A 20,506-nucleotide genomic window follows, 5' to 3' on the forward strand; every position below is an offset into this window, starting at 1 on the left:
AGAGGCGTTCTGAATGTACCTATGTTACATCTTTGCAGATTTAAAACCTGAATCTTTGTGGAATAAATCCCTTGAAATTCAGTGGGCTGGAAATCAGAAGCAGGTAGTATCTTCAAGGAACGGCTAGTCGGTGGCAAGGTAGTGTGCAGGGCGCATTAAGGGCAGAGGCCGGGAGGGGCCAGGCTGGGTTTAGGAGGATGCCACGTTAGGGCCGGTGGAGAGATTTCGGTGGGCAGCGAGGAGTCGGCAGTCAGATTGATCGGGGTCACCGGTCGGGGCGAGGAGGTGGGCCGGGAGGAGGTGGTTTAACATGGTTCGAGGGGAGGAGGAGGTGGCTGGCAGGTGGCAAGACAGACCCCAGACACACTGACGAGGTGGGCCCAGCCGAATTCAGAGTTTTGCGTCCCACGCTCAGGGTGAGAGGCGGAGAGGAGGCGCCTCCGGAGCGCTGGGCCGTTTTCCAGCCCAGTTAGGATTTGGGGTTGGTTTTTCCTCTCTCTGAGCTAATCTGACGTTGTTTGGGGAGGGCGAGGCCGAAACCCGATCCTCCAGTCCGGGGGCTCCGTTAATGTTTAATCAGATAGGATCGTCCGATGGAGCTCCGGTGGCGTGATCGCGCCCCAGGAGTCGAGCGCCCACACCCTAGGTTTCCGCGGCGTCGAGGCGCACGGCTGCGGGCGGGAGCCGCGCCGCTCAGTTCGCGGTGGGATCCTGCAGGAGTGAGCCGGGCAGACACTGTCCGGCCGGACCCCTGCGTCCCCCCGCGCGCCCTGCCCCTGCCAGGAACGAGCTCCGGCGCACGCACCCTCGTCCCCTTGCAAGGCACAGCGTCGCCAGCGTGGACTGCGCCCGGCCCCAGGTCTCCCCGCAGGACGCCACCTCCCCTCTCGCCCTGATGGACACTGGCAGCTCCAGGCGGCCGCGGTGGCCGCTGCCGCTGCTGCTGCTGCTGCTGCTCCTGGGTCCCGCCGGCGCCCGCGCGCAGGAGGACGAGGACGGCGAGTACGAGGAGCTGGTGCTCTCCTTCCGGTCAGAGGAGGACGGCCCGGCCGACGCCGCCCCGCACGCGGTCACCGCCACCTTCCACCGCTGCGCCAAGGTGCGGGCGTCGGGGTGCGGGGCGGGGGCGAACACCCCGGGGGACCGATGCGGATCCCGCCCCCTCTCCGGCCTCAGTTTCCTCCCTGTCAAGGAGGAGCTGCAGTGAATGTCGCCCTCTGCTCACCTGACGACGGGCCCGGCGCGGTCTAGGGGACTGCGGGCACGGTGGCGGGAGCAGTGGGGCCGGCCGGCGCTCTGGGGACGCGCTGTGCGGTGGGAAGGCTCTGGGGGTGGGAGGCCCGGAGGCACGAGGCGGGGCGAGCAGAGCGCTGCGGGACCGCCCGCGCAGGTCCCGGCGTCCCGCACCACCGGGCGCAGGCGAACCGCCCAGAGCCGCGCGGGCGCAGGGGAAGCAGGCGTGCCGCCGTCGCGCGTCCTGCCTTGCGTCGGGAAATACAGGCAGTGGCGGGTGTGAGGTGGGAGCCTTGGAGAGACGGCACTCCCTGAGACGGGGTGTGGTGGCAGGGACGCCAGACAAGGCAGCCGGGAGGCTATTTCTTCCTGCCACAGAACTCATACTCTATCGTCGTAGCATTGCATTTTCCCAGCCGAATAAAAGAACAAACTACGGGGAAGGGGCGGCGTTATTCTCCAGGTCTGCCGGTGTCCTTGGGGCTCAGGAAGGGAAGGCCCTCGGTGCTTGGGGCGGGAGCCGGCGCTCCGGGTAGCCGGACGAGTTTCCCCCAGCAACTCCCGCCAGCACCTGGCCCTCCCGCCAGGGGCCTGACTGCTGGTTTTCTCTGATTATGACCTTTCCAGCGGTTGGGCTGACTTTCTGTCGCCCCAGCCAGACCTGGGTTGAATTCTGCCTTCATCTCACTAGCTGCGTGGTGCTTGGCAAGTCACTTAACCTCGAGCCTCCATTTCCTTACGAGAGAGGTGACTGTCCTTCCTCTAGGCTGTGGTGAAGATTTGGTGGACGCAATTGAGGAGGGGGAGGGATGAAGGGAAAGGACATTTGTTGAACACATGAGTGATCTCACTGTGTAAACCCAGGAAAAGATCATTTGTAGAACGTAGTTATGTCCTTGGCTTCAGTGTGACCTGCTGGTCACACCCTCTTTGCTCCACACTGCAGCTCTTGGGCCAGAGGGGAAACTTCTGCCCCTAACAGCTGCTTGTCCGCCCTCTTGCCGGAGCGTGTTGGGGCGGCAGGGAGTCAGGCCCTGGCTCAGCTCAGAACAGCCTCTTCCTTCTTCCCTGAGCCTCTGACCTCCTAGAGGAATGTGGGGGTGGTAAGAAAGGGCATTTCAAGCCACCGCTGCCACAGAGCAACTGTTCTGGAAGCCACGAGTAAGCAGAGGCTGCACAGCCACCCGAACCCAGCGCTTGAGGGTGTTTCTTCTCTGGTGGAAGTTTGGAAGCTTATTTATTCATTCATTCAATGGATATTTTGTGGGCATCTAATTTAGAATAATTTTTTGTTTTGCAAGCAGAAAAGGATTCTATACTAGTCCTTTTATTTTAGTAATGAGAAACTGAGGCTTAGAGAGAGGAATGCCTAGGCTTTCAGAACTCTCATTTCACTGTACCGTATACCCTCCCAATTCATTAGATTTTCCTTTAGCAAAGGGCATTTTAGATGGGTCTTGAAGTATAAATAGGAGTTCAGCAAATGAAGGTGGCAGGAGAATTTTATTCTAGGAGTATAGAGTAGCATAAACAAAGGTATGGAGCTGGGGAAGCCAGAGGTGGAAAATAAGGAGCACAAAGTTCTTATCCATCTTCTGACATGTAGGATGTTCTGAAAACCAAAAGTCTTTTTTGTAATTTATCTTATGATAGCACCTGACCTGAGGTTATTTATAGTCTACTTATTCCACTTTTGAGAACATGCATATTCATGTTTTACTCCTAGATTACAGTATTCAGTGCCAGACTTCTATGAGTAGACTCCCTGATGGCCCATTCCCACCTTTCTAAAACCCAGACATGTTCTGAATTTTAAAACCCATTTGGCCCTAGGACTTTGGATAAAGGGTGTGGACTCCATTCTACTCTGGCTGGAGTTCAAGGTGCACATACAGAGATGTGGAAGATGAGGCTGCAGAGGTAGGTTGAGGAGGGGCCAAGGAGGAAGGAGTTTGGATTTTATCCATTGGTGACCAGGCCTCTAAGCCTCATGTTGGAATTTGATCTCCAATATTGAAGGTGGGGCCTAATGGGAGGTGTTCAGGTCATGGGCATGGATCCCTCGTGAATGGCTTGGTGCCATCTTTGTGGTAATGAGTAAGTTCTCCATTATTTCCCGTGAGAGCTGGTTTTTAAAAAGAGCCCGGGGCCTTGGCCCTCTCTCTTGCTGCCCCTCTCACTACATGATTTCTGCACACACCAGCTCCCCTTGCCCTTCCTCCAAGCAGCTGGGGGCACTCATCAGAAGCAAATGCTGGCACCATGCTTCTTGTACAGTCTGCAGAACTGTCAGCCAAATAAACCTCTTTTCTTTATCAATTACCCAGCCTCAGGTATTCCTTTATAGCAGCACAAAAGGACCAAGACAGTGACTCTTTTCTCCCTGTTTGAGAAATGTTGCCTTTGCTCATTCAGTCATCCTTTCCACCTACGTTGTACAACACCCAGCTGGGAGCTTTACACAACCATCTCTCTTGGCCTTCCTAGCAGGCCTGTGCCATGGGTATTATGGTCTCTCCAATACAGAGGAGACATCTGAGGCTCAGAGAGGTTGAGTGACTTGCTTACAGCCGCACAGCCAGTAGATATTAGAGTTGGGATTCAGGTCCACATATTTTGGCTCCAAAGCCCATGAGTGTTCCTCTCTAGACTCCCTCCAGAGGGGAATCATGGAGGTCCTAGAATGGGGAGGGAGAGATTTATTCTGATTTGGGGATGGGGAGGTGGTGGCTTTGGGCAGGGCCTCCAGGGGTGACCAGGCCTCGTTGGACCCATAGAGAGCAAGACGTAGGTTCGGAGCAGAGCCTGCTGTTGGGTGCAGCCCACAGCTCCCATTTTTACCTGGCTGCCAAATTTGAAAGTTTATATAAACTATGTTAATACTTAGAGTTGACCTATATGTAGTATTTTGATTGCTTTTGGTCCTCATTTGGTAACTTCTTATAGTTTACTATGCTCTGTTGCGTCTCTTTTCTTGTAATCTTTTTTTTTTCCTTTTATTTCATCATATTATGGAGGTACAAATATTGTTAGGGTTACAAATATTGCCCCTGCCCCCCGTCCCTCCCCCTGATGTGTCCAATCCCCCGGTGGTGTGCACCACACATGTTATGGAAGCATACACCCCTTTCCTCCTCCCCCCTCCCAGCTGCCCACCACCCGATAAAAAGTTTTTTGGTTTTTTTTTGTTGACATTTTGGTTACATTGTATATCTTTGGCTCTCCCTAAGAAGGGTTAGAATTATGCCCTTCCCCTCCGAAGTGCTCGCCACATCCCTAAGATTAGGTCCCCCCTCCCCAATCCCTGGTGAGCATTGCCACCATTTGAAAACCATAGTTTCAATCAGTCAGTACCAATTTGATGTGGAGTAGATGTGGGCCTATTTTCCATGTCTTATGTCGCCTCGCTTTGGATAACGGGCTTAAGCTTAATCCAGGATAGCATAGACGGTGCTAGCTCAGTCATTTCTTAGGATTGAGTAATATTCCATTGTGAGCATATCTTTTCTTATAATCTTAATTTGTAAACAGAGATGATATAAGGGCACTTCAGCTTTGTTGGGCTTTTTCCATGTCATCGTGTGTCTCCTGTTTTGGGGCCAGGACGCCTGGAGGTTGCCGGGCACGTACGTGGTGGTGCTGAAGGAGGACAGCCACCACTCGCAGCCCGAGCGCACTGCCCGCCGCCTGCGGGCCCAGGCTGCCCGCCGAGGCTACCTCACCAAGGTCCTGCATGTCTTCCACGACCTCTTTCCTGGCTTCCTGGTGAAGATGAGCAGCGACCTGTTGGACCTGGTGAGCACCCTCCCTGGGCGTGGCACTTCCTGATAGGGCCAGGCCACCACATACATGCTGGGGACTGTCCTTAGCGTGCCCACTGCTGAAAATCAGCAGGAGACAACATACGTTAATTGAGCACTTATTAGGTACCAAGCACAGTGACTACTGGCTTTATGTATAGAATACCCTTTAAGCCTGGCCATGCCCCAGTGGTACATCCACCTTCATTTGAAAGAAGAGGAGACTGAGGTTCAGAAGGGACCAGACAGACAGACAGCTAAGGGCAGAACTAGGATCAAACCCATGGTCTACCTGCCAGTCATTCTTATGCTGATGCATCCGCTGCCTCTGGACACCTTTAGGAATAAGGCCCTGGGACATTCGGTGGAGCCTGAGTCATTTTATATAAGCATGACTCAAGGGTCCAAAATTCCTTTAAGGCTGATGCTATACTGAGTAGGATTCCTCCTCTAGGATAGGGTAGCTCTTCTCCCTCCTGGATGTCACATCTTTGGTAGAAGGGCAGAAAGGGGACTGAGTAGATGAGGATTTACCCCGGCCCTAGTGCTTCAAATACTAATCTTAAAAGCATTTTTTATTTTTGCCTCTGCCCTCACCTCCCAGGCCACCCCTTCCCTGTCCCCTAACTGGATGAAAACACATGGTTCTCATTTTCACACTGATTCTCTACATGGCTGGGGTGCTTCTCAGCTTCCTGCAAACGTTGAGGCCCAGAGTGGGACAGGGTCTTCCCTGAGGTCACACGGCATGTAACTAGCAGAGTCAGAGTTTGGATCCAGGTCCCCTAGCTCTGCCACACTTCTGCCCCATGGGCGAATCAGTTCAGCAATCAGTGGCTGAGCAACTACTGTGTGTCAAGTCCAGGGGGCAATGACAGGGAGTGACAGATCCTGCCCTTGGGTAGGAGAGACCGATGGGTAAATGCCTCCCATCAGTCTGCTCAACACACACTTAACCAGGCCTACTGTGTGCTGCAGGGGTGAAGATGAGGCAGCCCAGCCATTCTCTCGAGCTCACAGCTCGGGAGGAGACCGGCCAGTGATTGCCAGGACAGTTGACTGTGGGACAACGTGCTCAGCATGGGGAAGATCGGGGAAGGGCACTGGATGGCTAGCAGGAGCCCCACAGGCAGCTTCTCAGAGGAGGGGAGGCTGAGTAGAAGGTGGCAGACATTTGCCATCTGAGAGTTGGGCTCTGGAGTCGCACCGGCATGGGTTCGAGTCCCACCCACCCCTTGCTAGTTTGTCTGACCTTGGGCAAATTCCTTCACTTCCCCTGAGCCTCGATACCCTCTCTGCAAGCCAGGCACAATGATGGGAACAGTCAGTTAAGGACCAAATGAGGTCATGAAGTATCTCAGCAGATGCTAAGTACAGAAACTCACCGAGGTGTGGGTAGGTAACGAGCCCCGGGGACCCTAAGGCAGCCAGAGACTAGTTGTGGTGGAGAGTTGTTACCACCTCTAGGTTAGAAGTGTGAGGAAAGGGAGTAGTTTTTCCTCTGCCCAGTGGAGCTGGCAGCATGGAAGAGGGGCTGCCCACGGGGCGTCACCCAAGGGTGCAGCCACTGCGCTGAAGCAGGGAGTGGAGCAGACACACTCTCGCCCCAGACTGCTGCTGGTGCCTCCGGTTGGTGGCTGGGCCCAGCTGGCAGCTGCTGCGAGGGGCCTGGCGCTGCGGGCTGCAGGGTCAGCGTCCTGCCATAGCCAGGGCGGAGGAGGCGGGGGATGGATGGGGAGGAACGGAATTGCCGGTGCTGTTATGTCAGGATTTGGGCGTGGAGTCCGGGCTCTGAGTTTCACTCCCTGTCCAGCCTGCCAGCCCCTTGGCACTGTCTGGCTCCACCAACGAGATGCCAAGTTCAGAATCCTTCCTGGAAGGGCTCCTCCGTGCTGGGTGTGTGGGGTGTGGCTGCAGAGACGTGGGCGTGCGGGCTCCCAGCCTGATCGGGCGGGGAGACCCAAGTTCCTAGTCTGTCATCTGGGGCACCAGGAGGGAGTGTGCTGGGCCGAGGTGGAGGGTCCTGGGCTGGGATGTGGGCACGGGCTGGGTCAGGAGGGGCCAGGGCTGGGGCTGTGTTTGCTGCTAGCCGAATGGCTCAAGCAGAGTCCCCTGGCCTCTCTGGCTTCTGCAGGCCCTGAAGTTGCCCCACGTCGAGTACATCGAGGAGGACTCGTCTGTCTTTGCCCAGAGCGTCCCGTGGAACCTGGACCGGATCACCCCTGTGCAGAACCAGGAGGATGAATACCACCCCCCTAGTAAGACCCCCGTGCCCGCCCCTCACCATTGCAGCCAGATACACCTGCCTCCTCCCGACCCGACTAGAATGGTGAAGTCCAGGGCAGCTCTCTTCTCCGGGGCTGTAACTCGTGCCAGGAGGAAGCAGCCCCTGTGAGCCCTCCCGGCACCTTGCGGAGTGGAGAACACTTGGACTTGGAGCTGGGAGGTCCAGACTCTCGTGTCCCCTCTGAGCCTCAGTTTCCTGTCTGTGCCACCTGCTGGCCAGCTCGGATATACAGAAAAATCCTGTTCTGTCTCCCTCTTGGGTTTGGTGAGATGTGAACGGCTAGAATAGGGGCTTGGCTCATTTTATACCATAGAATTTATTATTTTTTGAATGTTCATGTTATTTCATATGGATGTTAATATTACAGAGCCCAACACTTGGTTTGCTTTCTGGCTCTGTTGTTTGCCAGCTATGTGGCTTTGCACAGTACCCCCCTCTCTGTGCCTTCTGTTCCTTGTCTGTAAGATATGATAGTCTGAAGCTCGTGAGGATATTTGAAGATTAAATGAGTTAATATATCTAGGTGCTCACAGCAGTGCCTGAATGTGTTGCACGGTCCCTGTGTTGACTACAACGTTAACCTCATGGTTGTCCCCTCTTGCAAATGTCACCTTGGGAAGATGCAGGCAGCCTGGTGGAGGTGTACCTCTTAGACACCAGCATCCAGGGCGGCCACCGGGAAATAGAGGGCAGGGTCACAGTCACTGACCTTGAGAGTGTGCCCGAGGAGGATGGGACCCGCTTCCACAGACAGGTAAGCCCGATCTCAGGTGGGAGGACAGCCCCAGCCCCCAGCCCTGTCCTGGAGGTGGGTGGGGACTGCTGGTCTGGCCCCCAGCTGTCACTGTCCTGTCCCTGCCATCAGTTGTGGGGTGGGGGTGTCCATTCAGCCAGCCACCTGCAGATGTATTATGGGATGGGTGGGCTTTCCCACATGGCCCTCGTGTTGGTCGAGCAGGCGAGCAAGTGTGACAGCCACGGCACGCACCTGGCAGGGGTGGTCGGCGGCCGGGACGCTGGCGTGGCCAAGGGCACCAGCCTGCGCAGCCTGCGAGTGCTCAACTGCCAAGGGAAGGGCACGGTCAGCAGCACGCTCATAGGTGAGTGGTGGCTCCAGGCGGCACTGGTCTCTCTCCGTCTGGACCCGCTGTGGGAGGGGGCTGAGGCCCAGGGAGAAACGAGGAGGCTGAGACAGCTTCTGCCCTGGAGCCAGAGAGTCCCAGAGTGTCAGAGCTGGCAGGGCCCCAGGGGCCCCCAAGGTCACACGGCCTTGACCCTAGGTCAATGGTTTTTCCACAGTTCTACACTGCTGCCCTTTCCAAACCCATTAACGTGTTTATGCCCTTTGTCATGCCATCTTAGATTTGGATGGCCCTTTGTGGTGATCTGAGCAAACATTTTCCACCTTCTGCCTGCATACCTGCATGACTAGGGGACTCACTCGCTTGTGTGACACATGGGCCTTGCAGGCCAGCCAGGCCAGGCAGCCTCGCTGGGGGAACCGGCAGAGGACCTTTCCTGCACTTCTGCAGCTTACTCCTTCCAGTGCACCCGGCGGCCTCCTGCGAGGTCCAGCTGACAGCCGGGCCTCTGGCGGCCTGTGGACAGAGAAGACAGGGTGCTCTGAGTACTGACTTCCCCCCGTGCCCACACACTGAGCAAGGGCCTAATACAGCATGCCGTGGGGCTGGCATTGGGTAATGTGCTAAACAGTTCCTAAAACCAGCCCAGAGAGAGGAGGTGACTTGCCCGGGATTACACAGCTAGAGCCAGTGACCACAGTGGGGAAGGTGCTGGTGGCTTCACTTCCACTGCAAGCCCCGGGCCCCTGGGTCAAACACTGGCTCGGAGCGGCAGAGGCAGCCCACAGGCCTGTCTGACAAGCCGGAAGGCCGGGAGCCTGCCCGCTGCCCCATGAGCTCTGCCCCAAGGCTTTCCTGTCGAGCGAGGGCTTTGATGTTTGGTTCTTTTTTTTTTTTTTTTTTTTTTTTTGAGACAGAGTCTCGCTTTGTTGCCCAGGCTAGAGTGAGTGCCGTGGCGTCCTAGCTCACAGCAACCTCAAACTCCTGGGCTCGAGTGATCCTTCTGCCTCAGCCTCCCGGGTAGCTGGGACTACAGGCATGTGCCACCATGCCCGGCTAATTTTTTATATATATATCAGTTGGCCAATTAATTTCTTTCTATTTATAGTAGAGACGGGGTCTCGCTCTTGCTCAGGCTGGTTTTGAACTCCTGACCTTGAGCAATCCGCCCGCCTCGGCCTCCCAAGAGCTAGGATTACAGGCGTGAGCCACAGCGCCCGGCCTGATGTTTGGTTTTAAAAGCAAGAATCAATAACCTCCTGCCCCATCTGGTGACCCCTGGTGCCTGTCCCACTCCTTTATTGACTGACCCGGGCTCAGGAAGGCCAGTTCCCGAAGGTCGGTGTGTGTGGGAGGAGGCTGCCCGGGCCTGGAGCTCCGGCCTCTCTGGGGACCCAGCGAGCGTGTGGATGGCCCCTAGCACATGACCTGGTGCAGAGCAGGGGCTCAGCACACAGTAGCGCTCTCCCGGCCACTGCCATCTTCCTCCTCTGTAGGCAGGTGGTTGTGTGTCGGGGCTGAGCACAGAGATGTGCACACAGCAGGTGCTCAATACTGGGCAGCTGTAACTGTAGTTATTTTTCTCCACCTGCATGCCCGGTTTCTCTCTGCTCTCCCTGGTGTGAGGGGCCTCCCTGCTGTCTCCCAGGAGGAGCACGAGTGTGGGATTTCAACTCTTACCTCTGCCATGGCCCCGGGGGACACCTCAGAGGGCTGGACGCAGAAGATTCTGAGAGGTTGGCCGGGCCATAGCTCCATTTGACAGAGGAGAAGCTGTCAGCTCCAGGTCCCCTGTCACGTCAGGGCCAGAGCTTGCAGGCTGGTGAGGAAAGGAGCCATCACTGGTGACAGTGGCAAGGGGCAGACGCAGTCTGCCCGCTCAGCTCTGAGATGCAGCAGCGGAGGCCGGGGGAGCCAGGCTCTCCAGGGCCCACAGCCACTGGGCCTCCCAAGGCGTGGAGTCTTAACCCTCAGGACAATCCAAGGACCTGTTGTCCTTGTGTCACAGAGGGTGGGGCACACAGTGGGTGAGTGGGCAGCTAGCAGTTTGTGTGGGTCTGGAACTCGATGTCACAGCACAGGAGCACCTGAGCCAGGCCTCAGAGAATGGCAGAGAGGACTGTGAAGCCAGAGGTGGGGCGAGGGCCCTTCTCATCCTCCCGAGGACCTGACTTATTCTCTTGGTGGCTGTTTCCTGGAAAGGAATGATATTAATAACAAAGTAATTGTGAGAATCTTGTAAGATGGTACATTCAGACGCTTGGAAAGAGAGCCTGGCACATGGAAGTGCCCAGTCTGGGCTAGTTTTATTGCAGCTGCCGTTGTTAATATGTTCTGGTCTGTAATCGCTGGGTACTCCAGGGAAATAGAACCAGAGGTAGGCGTGTAAGAGCATTCAGGACTTGGCTCTTGTCGGGGCTGCAAGTCTGAAATCTGCAGGCCAGGCGGGTCTGAGGTCGCGGGGCTGAGTCTGAGGGCAGTCTGGGGGCAGAATTCCTCCTTCCTTGGGGCCCTCAGTCTCAGCCTTTTCTCTTCAACTGATTGCACGAGGCCCACCCACACCATAGAGGGCAGTCTGCTCTACTCAGTCGGATTGAAATGTTAGTCGCATCTAAAAAATACTCTCACTCAGCATTTCGCGTGGTGTTTGACCAAACGTCGGGGCACCGAGCTGACACACAGGATTAACCATCACCCCGAGCCTCTGAGGTGGCGCCTGGGGGAAAGGAGCATGTCTCCCCAGGGGGTGACCTTGGCTTTGTCCTCCCAGGCCTGGAGTTTATTCAGAAAAGCCAGCTGGTCCAGCCGGTGCGGCCGCTGGTGGTGCTGCTGCCCCTGGCGGGTGGGTACAGCCGGGTCCTCAATGCCGCCTGCCAGCGCCTGGTGAGGACTGGCGTGGTGCTGGTCGCAGCTGCCGGCAACTTCCGGGACGATGCCTGCCTCTACTCCCCAGCCTCTGCCCCCGAGGTAGGTGCGGGTTGCCCCGGCATGGCGGGGAGGGGGCAGGCGGGCCCCTGTGGCTGCATGCGGTGTTCCCCAGGCTGGGCCGGCCTGGCTCCGGAGAGGCTGTCAGAGGCCTGGCTTGACGGGAGCCTGGGGACGAGGGGCCTGGACTCCGAGTCTGAACCGCGTTGAGTTCCGGGTGGGCGTGGTGGGAACACAGAGACAGAGCCGGTGCCCTGGAGGAGCTGACGGTCCAGCGGGCTGTGACCGTCCTTCAGTAGGGCACCTACTGCATGTCAGGCTCTCTGGGCGCTGGGGTCCTGAGAGGAAGGAATCTTGTCCCGCTTCTGTCTGTCGTGTGTGGGGGTGCGGGGTGCGGATGCGGACCTGACGGTGATAACCTGGGCCCCCCTGGCTCAGCCCGGAGGGTCCCCGGGCTGAGCTGACAGTTGCCCAAAGCAAACAAAGCCCGTGAGTCTCTGCCTTACCCTCTCTCGTTTGCTCCATGGCGACTGTGGCCGGCTGGCACACCGCGTGGTTTCCTGTTTACCTGTTTATCGTCTGTCCCCTACTGGAATGTAAACTGCACAGGACACGGGAATGGTGCCTGGCACTTGGCAGAGGGGAGCACCCAGGTGGGGCAGAGGGTCCCAGAGTGCCACCTGGAGAGTCAGATTTCCCCCAGGAGGGGACATTGGAGGGGACCCCAACAGGTGCATAGGAGTTGGCCGGCCCAGCTGGCAAAGCCTCAGTCTGTCCCGCAGCCCCTCAGCTCCCTTCTCTGCCACTCACCTCGTCTTTCCAGGTCATCACGGTTGGAGCCACCAATGCCCAGGACCAGCCGATGACCCTGGGGACCTTGGGGACCAACTTTGGCCGCTGTGTGGACCTCTTTGCTCCAGGGGAAGACATCATTGGTGCCTCAAGCGACTGCAGCACCTGCTTCGTGTCACAGAGTGGGACATCACAGGCCGCCGCCCACGTGGCTGGTGAGTCACCGCCCGCCGCCTTGGCCACCACGCTGCTAACAGCCCCGTGGCCAGGCAGGGTCTGTGCCAGGACCTCCCTGTGCCAGGCTCTGTGCTGGGCACAGGGACCAGGGATGAGGCAGACCTGATGGAGCCCTCGGGGACACCCGACTAATGGGGGAGGCGGGTGCACACACAGAGGGGACACGAGTAGTCAGGGCTGTGTTAGAGGGAACGCAGAGGAGCCACCTGCCCAGCCTGATGGTCAGTGAAGGCTTCTTGGAGGAGGGACATTTGATCTGGGCGTGGTGGATGAGTAGGAGTTCACCTGGCAAACAAAAAGCAAATTCCCATGGCGCAGAGGTGTGAGCGCAGGACGTCTTACCGCCTGGCTTTAGCTTAGCAAGGCGCCGTAGTGGCCCCCCTTCGGGAACGGAGGCTTGGCGTCCTTGCGCGTGTGCAGGTGCCCCGGCGGGACCCCGGTCGGGAGGAGGGCCAGGCCGCCCAGCTCTGCCCCTCGCCCAGCTCTGCCCCTCGCCCTAGGCATCGCGGCGGTGATGCTGACCGCCCAGCCGGCGCTCACCCTGGCCGAGCTGAGGCAGAGGCTGCTCCACTTCTCTGCCAAAGACGTCATCGATGAGGCCTGGTTTCCTGAGAACCAGCGGGTGCTGACCCCCAACCTGGTGGCCGCCCTGCCCCCCGGCGCCCACGGAGCGGGTGAGCAAGATGGCGGGATGGGGGGCAAGCCCAGGCTGCGGCTGGGGGCCTCTGTGGCCTTGGCGGTCTCTCCCCTCCCCCTCGTCTGTACGAGGACCATTGTGCCACCTTTAATAGGGTTAAACGAGAACGGGGCTCTCATGGGGCTTCGAGACACTTTGATACATGTCTTTTTTTTCCTTCCTCCTTTTATTTCATTATATTATGGGGGTACAGATATTGTTGGGGTTACATATATTGCCCCTGCCACCCCCCTCCCCTCTGTGCCAGCGCTTCAAGCGTGTCCAACCCCAGTTGGTGCACACCACACCCATTATATAAATATACCCCTTCCCCTCCTCCCCCTCCCACCTGCCCACCACTCCATAAAAGGTTTGATAACATGTCTTTATGGGAAAAGTTGAGTATGTTCTTTAAGCCTCCCTACTAAAACTGAAGATTTTTCTAGAGTCCTTGGTGGTGCCCCCTCTGCCGGCAGCCGTCCTCAGCCCAGGCTTGTTGCAGGTGGGCAGCTGTTCTGCAGGAGCGTGTGGTCGGCGCCCTCGGGGCCCACGCGGACGGCCATGGCGGCGGCCCACTGCGCCCCGCAGGAGGAGCTGCTGAGCTGCTCCGGCTTCTCCAGGAGCGGGAAGCGGCGTGGCGAGCGCGTTGAGGTGACTGCACCCCTCTGCCGTGTGTGTGTTGGTGCATGGAGCAGGAGTCGCCCTTCTGAACCCTCAGTGACCCCAGCAAACCCTCCGTCCTCTGGACTCCAGTCCCTTAAGGGCTGGCCAGAGCGGATGTCAGGGCAAAGCTCGTGGCACGAGGTTGGGCGCTGCCACAGAGCCACACGGGGAAGGGCTTCCCGGAGATCACAGGGTGGTACTGGGTCTATTCGCATTCAGGGCTTTTCTGGACTCAGCGGTCCCTAGGGCCCTTTTTGCTGAGATGGGCTCTGAGAAATCTCGCAGCAGCCAAAAAGGGGATTGATGTTAATGCTGCAAGGTGGCATTTGGCAGAAGGGCAGTGCCTAGCCGGGCAGGGGTGGGGCGGGCATTTCCAGCCTGGGAGATGGTGCCCGAATGCTGATTCGACGGGCTGAGTGGGTCAAGCGCTGCAGGGGGGGTCCTTGCTTGGGCCTGCTGGGTTTCCCTGTTTCTCCGTTCGGAAGCCACTTTGCTCTCAGCGTCTGCAAGAACCTGTGCAAACACACAGCCGCCCACTGGTGGGCAGTGCTCCTCCGGCAGGAGTGAGCGCCTTGTCCCCAGAGGGCTGGGGCCGGGTCTGGTCTGCCCCTGGGGGGACATTGACAAGGGTCCCTGGGGCTTGGACTAGGTGCTTGAGTCGATCCCTTCCAGCCCCCTCCTGGGTTTCTGTACATTCTAGAGCAGGTTCCTGCTTCTGTCTTTGCCTCCCAGGCCCGAGGGGGCAGGCGTGTCTGCCTGGCCCACAACGCGTTCAGGGGTGAGGGTGTCTACGCCATCGCCAGGTGCTGCCTGCTACCCCAGGCCAACTGCAGTGTCCACACTGCTCCACCAGCCCGGGCAGGCATGGAGACCCGCATCCATTGCCACCAGCGGGGCCATGTCCTCACAGGTAGGAGGCTAGGCGCCGCCCTGGGGTGGGGAGGAGGCCCTGTCTCCCTGCACACCCAGCGCCCGCAGGCTTGGGCCTCACCAGTGTGAGCCTGACTGGAGCCTGACTTCCCGTCCCACGCCCTGGCTCTGCCACTTCCACGCGTGTGGCCCTGGGCAGGCGGCTTTTCCTTCCTCCATGAGAGGCCTGAAGGTCGTACCTGCCTCCCTGTGTTGTGGGGAGCTGGGTGACGTCTCGAGCGTGGGCCTGGCACACGGCAGGTGCTTTGCCAAGGCAGGGCAGGGCAAGACAGGAGGTTCCAGCAGGGACTCTCGGGCTGGATCTGAAAGTGGGGCAGACCTTGGTCTGACTCCACTGTGCCGCTCAACAGCTGTGTGACCTGGACAAGTTACTTAACATCTCTGAGCCTCAGAGAAATATCTCTGTTTCCTCACCAGTCCACGGGGATGATGGGTGCTAAGCTCTTAGTTTAGTGCTGGGACAATATAAATGCTATCTAGCGTGATTATTGTTATCACCTGTTGCTGTAAAATCTATTCTCTGGTATAGGTAACTATTGATCAGCTACCGTTTGTCAGAAACACGCCCAGGCAGGGAGCAGGAAGCTCAGATGGAGGCCTGTGGGCACTAGGGGAGGGTGGGGGTGAGGCCCTGGCTGGGAAGAGCAGCTGGCGTGCAGGAGGGATTGGCGGTCAGGACGCTGGTGTCCCTGTGCAGGGAGGAGGCGCAGTCAGGTCCAGGGTGCCACTGGCCACGCTCCGCGTCGGGCCTGGCTTGGCGGGGAGCCTGCTGTGTTCGGTTACTCTCCCCTTTGGGAGCGCCCCGCAGGTAAGCTCGGGGCGTGTGCCAGGTAGAATCACAGTCTGGCTCTCCATGGAGCACGGCCAGAGGGCCCCATTGCAGCTGAGGGAGCTGCAGGCCTGATGAGTGACTTCCCCAGGGCCTCACAGCTAGGACACAGAACGCTAGTGCTGTGACCCTACATGGACAGAGCACTGGCCACACACCAGGCACCATGCTGGGGCTTCGCACGTGTGTCCCTGTGAGTAGGTGCTCTTGCTGTTTTCATTTTACAGATAGGGAAACTGAGGCTCACTGTAGTTGAGTAACTGCTATCTGAGGTTTTGTAGCCAGAGGGTGTGTCTGGCTCCCAAGCCCATGGAGGGCGTCTCTGAGTGCCCCAGACAGACCCTCTGAACTTCCGCCTGGTGGCCGGCTGGCGAGGAGGGACCTGAGGGGGTCAAGCACCTAAGGCCCTACAGCCCCTGCCTCATTGCCTCGTCTCTGGGCAGAGGGACATGATGTTTTCCCTGGAAGCTAAGGCTCAGAGAGGTTGAATGCTCTCCTAATGTCACACAGCAGGTCAGTGGCAGAGTTGGGCTAGGAATCCGGAGTCCTGTCGCTCAGGCCAGTGTCTCTTTTCTGCCTTGAGTTGTTTCTGGGTTCCCCAGCTCTCGCCTCAGACCCTAAGAGATAGGGTCCCGTGGGGTGGGGAGTGGAGACTGAGGGTCCCCAGCAGTCCACTGTCTGAGCTGGCCCTGCTCTGTCCAGGCTGCAGCTCCCACTGGGAGGCAGAGGACCTTGGCACCCACCGCCGGCCTGTGCTGAGGCCACGAGGTCATCTCGACCAGTGCGTGGGCCACAAGGAGGCCAGCGTCCACGCTTCCTGCTGCCACGCCCCGGGTCTGGAGTGCAAAGTCAAGGAGCACGGGGCCCCGGGCCCTGCAGAGCAGGTGAAGAGGCGCGTGGGGTGGGGAGGGTGCCTGGTGCCCGCTGCAGGGTGGCAGTGTCTGTCCTGTGCAGCTCTGCTGTCAGTGTTTGTGCCACCGCTGTACTGTCACGCATGGGCGGGGGGTTGTGGGGTGGATGCTGTGGGCAGCTTTGCCACTGTGTGGGCAGCACGTGCGTGTGTGTTGTGTGTGGCTGGGCCTGTTTTTGCTTTTCTCCAGATCAGTCAAGTTTGCTGTCTGGGCAGCCCACTCCCCTTGGGGGAGAATATGCATGAACACGAATATGCATGGATATTCATGCATGGATATGCATGAAGCAATGCAATACACATGCATTTATTGATGGATCCACTGAACAAATCAGCTGGGAGATTGCTTGGGGCAAGGAGCTCCGATGCTCTTTGCGGAGAGAGCTGACTCAGCGTGACCCCGAGGGGGCACCTGAGCTGAGTGCAGCAGGGCAAGGAAGGGCGAGGCAGGTGCCAAGGCTGGCGTGTGAGGGCCAGCCCTTCCGGAAACCTGGGTGCAATATAACCACCAGCTGCTCTGAAACTCCCTTTTAAAAGCCGCAGGGAGCTTCTTAACAGGGGACCCTAAGGAGCCCACTGTTACCTGAGCGCAGACGAGGTTTTCAACGTGCGAGACTGTGGTGCCTGTGGTCAGGGCGCCGAGTTCCGCAAGGGCGAGGACAGGCTCAGGCCCACTCCCGGGGCGTGTGCGAGGGCTGCCAGGTTCCAGGCGCTGTTCCAGGCACTGGGGAGGTGCCAGCCCACAAGCGTCTTGCTCTGCCTTCCTGGCGCGCCCTTTCTAGTGGGGGAGAAGGACAGGGAACAAAATAAGTAAATTATAAAGTGCTGAAAAGCTGCCATGGAGAAAAATAGAGCCCGGAAGGGATGGGGGGGTGGTCAGGAAGGCCGTGAGGACCCCACAGGGAACATGCTCCAGGCAGAGGGACCAGCCCAAGCAAAGGCCCTGTGGTGGGGGTGTGCCCGGGGGTGCCGGGAGCCAGGAGGCCAGTGAGGGGGGAGTGGAGTGAGCAGGGCCAGGGGGACGACACAGACAGGGAACAGGCTGGGGGGGGGGGGCTGAGGGCCACAGTCAGGAGTGGGCCGGGGGCCACGGTCCGACCTGGGCTTGAGCAGCTCGCTCCAGCGCTGAGCTGAGAGAGGCTGCAGGGCCTGGGGCAGAAGCGGGGAGACGGGAGGGGTGGGAGACAGGCCTGGGTGGAGACGGGTGGGTGCCGCGGTCTGAAGGAGCAGCCAAGGGCCTGTGTCGGGTGCTCAGGGAGGCGTGCAGATGGCCGTGAGGAGCTCCTGGACAGACGGCGGAGTTGCCATTAGTGGGATGGGAAGCCTGTGGGGGTGGCGCTCTGCGGGCACGGCGAGCTTGGCATTGGCATGTTGGACACATGTGTCTGAAGACTAAGCACGCAGCAGGAGCGCGTGGGTTTGGTCAGTGACGCTACAGAACTGCTGGGGCCGAGGTGTGGGCCGTGGCCCAGGTGGCCCAGGTGGCTCGGTGGCGAGGCTGTGCTTCGGCACCTGCAGAGGCTTGCTGGGAGGCAGGAGGGCCTGGCCTGCGCCCGTGCTAGACACATGCTTTCTTCTCCTCCCGGGCTCTGCAGGTCACTGTGGCCTGTGAGGAGGGCTGGACCCTGACCGGCTGCAGTGCCCTGCCTGGGGCCACCCAGGTCCTGGGGGCCTATGCCGTGGACAACACGTGTGTGGTGAGGAGCCAGGACGTTGGCCCAGCGGGCAGGACCAGCGAGGAGGCCACAGTAGCTGTTGCCATCTGCTGCCGGAGCCAGCCCCTGGAGCAGGCCTCCCAGGAGTTCCAGTGACAGCCCCATCCCTGGACAGAGCCTGGGGAGGGGTCAGGGGCTGGGACTATGCTTCCAGGGCTGGAGCTGAGCTTTGCAATGTTCCTACTGGCCCCTTCCTCTGTCCTCCATGGCCTGGGCCGGAGGGGACAGGGATACCTCTACCTTCCTGGAGCTGCTTCCTGGTGCTGGCCCTTGGGTGGGGTGGGCTCCTTGCCTGGGAGAACTTGGTGTCTCCCCTTGACCCCTCCCTCACTCTGGGGCCTGCGTCTGGCCTGCGACTGCTCCAATGGTGAAGCTCAGTTCCCGCCAGCTCGCCAGCGTGCCTGCACCTGTGGGCAGAATTGCCTGTTATCGAGCTCTTGCCTCTTGCCAGGCGCTCAGTCCTCAAGTCTCCACGGGGGCAGTCTTCTCCCCACGGGCAGGTGAGGAGGCACGCAGGGGCTGGAGGGGCCAGGTGTCAGAGGAGATGAGTGGGAAAAGCGCTGGGGGGCCCTCACCTCTCACTTTGGAGAAGCCCCTCGGGCTCCCGGTTTTCCACACCTGTTGGACTGCAGTGGGGGAGGCTGTGTCCCAGGTAGTCATGGGGCCGTGACTTTGTTTCCCCAGCTGCCCTGACTCTGCTCTAGGCCAGGTTTGCTAGTGCCCAGGACACCCTTGCAGGACGCCGTCACCCAGGGCTGACTTGGGTCTGCTGTGGAGGGCCACCCGGTGCACACGCCATCTCCCCCAGCCCTCCCCACCCCCACAGGACTGAGGAATAAACGGGAAACCAGAGAGGGGCAGTGCCCACCGAGCTCACACAGCCGGGAAGGGAGGTGGTGCCAGGATGGAACCCAGATCGGGCTGGCTCTGAACCAAGCCTGATTTCAACTTACCAGCCTGGGCACCCACTTTACGCATAAAAGTGAGGCCGGGAAGGGTAACGCAGACCTGAGAAAGCACAGTGAGCTGACGCCTCACCCTGCGGGCCTGGCACTTGTCCTGTTCTTACCCTGGCCCGACTCACTGTGGCCCGGAGATGCCTCTGAGGGATGGTGGGGGCACTGTGCCTCCCTGAGCACCACCCCCGCTCCGCCCCCACCCACGCAAGCAAGCATGCATCTAGCTTTTTGGTCTGTTCTCTGTTGTCTTTTTATAGCAAGAAGCTTTTCTAGGCTTTTTTTTTTTTTGCTTTTGTAACTTGAAGATATTTATTCTGGGTTTTGTAGGATTTTTATTAATAATGGTGACTTTTTAAAATAAAACTTTTTTCCAGACTCTTGCCTATATTGACTGCCTGGGGTGATGCCTTGCTTATTTATACAAAGCACTGGATAAGTTTATTGAATGGCTGAGAAAATCAAGCACAGTTGTCCCTTGGTATACTCAGGGCATTGGTTCTAGGAACTGTGTTTGCCAAAATCTGCACGTGCTCAAGTCCAGCAGTTGGCTCAATGGAAAGTTGGCCCTCTTCACATCCTGTAAATCTGAAATATAAGCAAACCCTTGCAATTCAAACCCGTGTTGTTCAAGGGTCAACTGTACGTGGTGAGCACTTGTATCTTGAGTACCGGTATTTGACGGGTACTGTCACATACTGGTAATGTGACTTTCCTTGTGCCTGTCGTAGCAGTGAAATGGATGTCTTCCTGTAGCTTCCCTGCCCCACCAGAGCAGTCAGGTGCCTCCTGCTTGGCACCCTGACCTCTATAACACGCTAGATGCTCTGCTGTCCGCGTTCACCCCGAGCTCTGAGCTCCCCATGCCCTTTCCATTCTTCTCTCCCTAGTTCCTGGCACAGGACCGGGCGCAGAGGGAATGTTTGTGGTGCTAGTTATATGGAGGCTAGATGCTTCTGTAATGAGTGGTGCTAAGCCCATGATTGTTTTCCATGATTCGCAGTTAAGAACAGTCTCAGATCTCTTTCCAGTTTGCAAAGCATAATTATTCCATTCAATGAGGGACCCCCAGACCCCCCACTCTGAGGTGGGTGAGCACAGCTGTCTTTAGCAAGGTCCATCTCAACGTAGCCCATGTCATGAATGATAAGGGATCTGTCTGCAAAGGCAAAACTCCTCCCAAAACGTACTTTCTGATGATTTAGTGTCACGTATGGGAAGTGTCAAAGAGTTGACAGTGATGACTGCAATGCCAGAACTGTGTCTGTGACACTGGCACTTCTGCCTGTTGCGAAGCCCGGCTCCCCCTCCCATCCCCAAGGTGCCATGGGATAGACTGTCACTGGTGAGACGCCCACACCCTACAGCCCTGTGACTCGAGAGAAGGGAGCAGCGTGGTGCTTGCGGGCGACTGGCAGGTGGACACAGGAGTTGGGGAGGACCAGGCATGGCGTGCGGGAGGAGGATCTGG

At 58.2% G+C, this 20,506-nt stretch overlaps 1 protein-coding gene across 1 annotated transcript; it reads left to right on the forward strand.

The window, feature by feature from the left end:
* The first annotated feature begins 642 nt into the window (after window positions 1-642).
* On the forward strand, window positions 643-19,413 carry PCSK9 (proprotein convertase subtilisin/kexin type 9). The gene is made up of 12 exons (XM_012749641.3): window positions 643-1,099; window positions 4,837-5,028; window positions 7,168-7,291; window positions 7,941-8,074; window positions 8,279-8,420; window positions 11,173-11,369; window positions 12,151-12,334; window positions 12,857-13,030; window positions 13,535-13,683; window positions 14,428-14,605; window positions 16,157-16,338; window positions 17,960-19,413. The coding sequence occupies exons 1-12, from the start codon at window positions 896-898 to the stop codon at window positions 18,173-18,175; spliced, it is 2,076 nt and encodes a 691-aa protein (XP_012605095.2). The 5' UTR covers window positions 643-895; the 3' UTR covers window positions 18,176-19,413.
* The last annotated feature ends 1,093 nt before the right edge of the window (window positions 19,414-20,506 follow it).

Source organism: Microcebus murinus, chromosome 2 (assembly GCF_040939455.1).
Source record: "Microcebus murinus isolate Inina chromosome 2, M.murinus_Inina_mat1.0, whole genome shotgun sequence".
NCBI lineage: Eukaryota > Metazoa > Chordata > Mammalia > Primates > Cheirogaleidae > Microcebus > Microcebus murinus.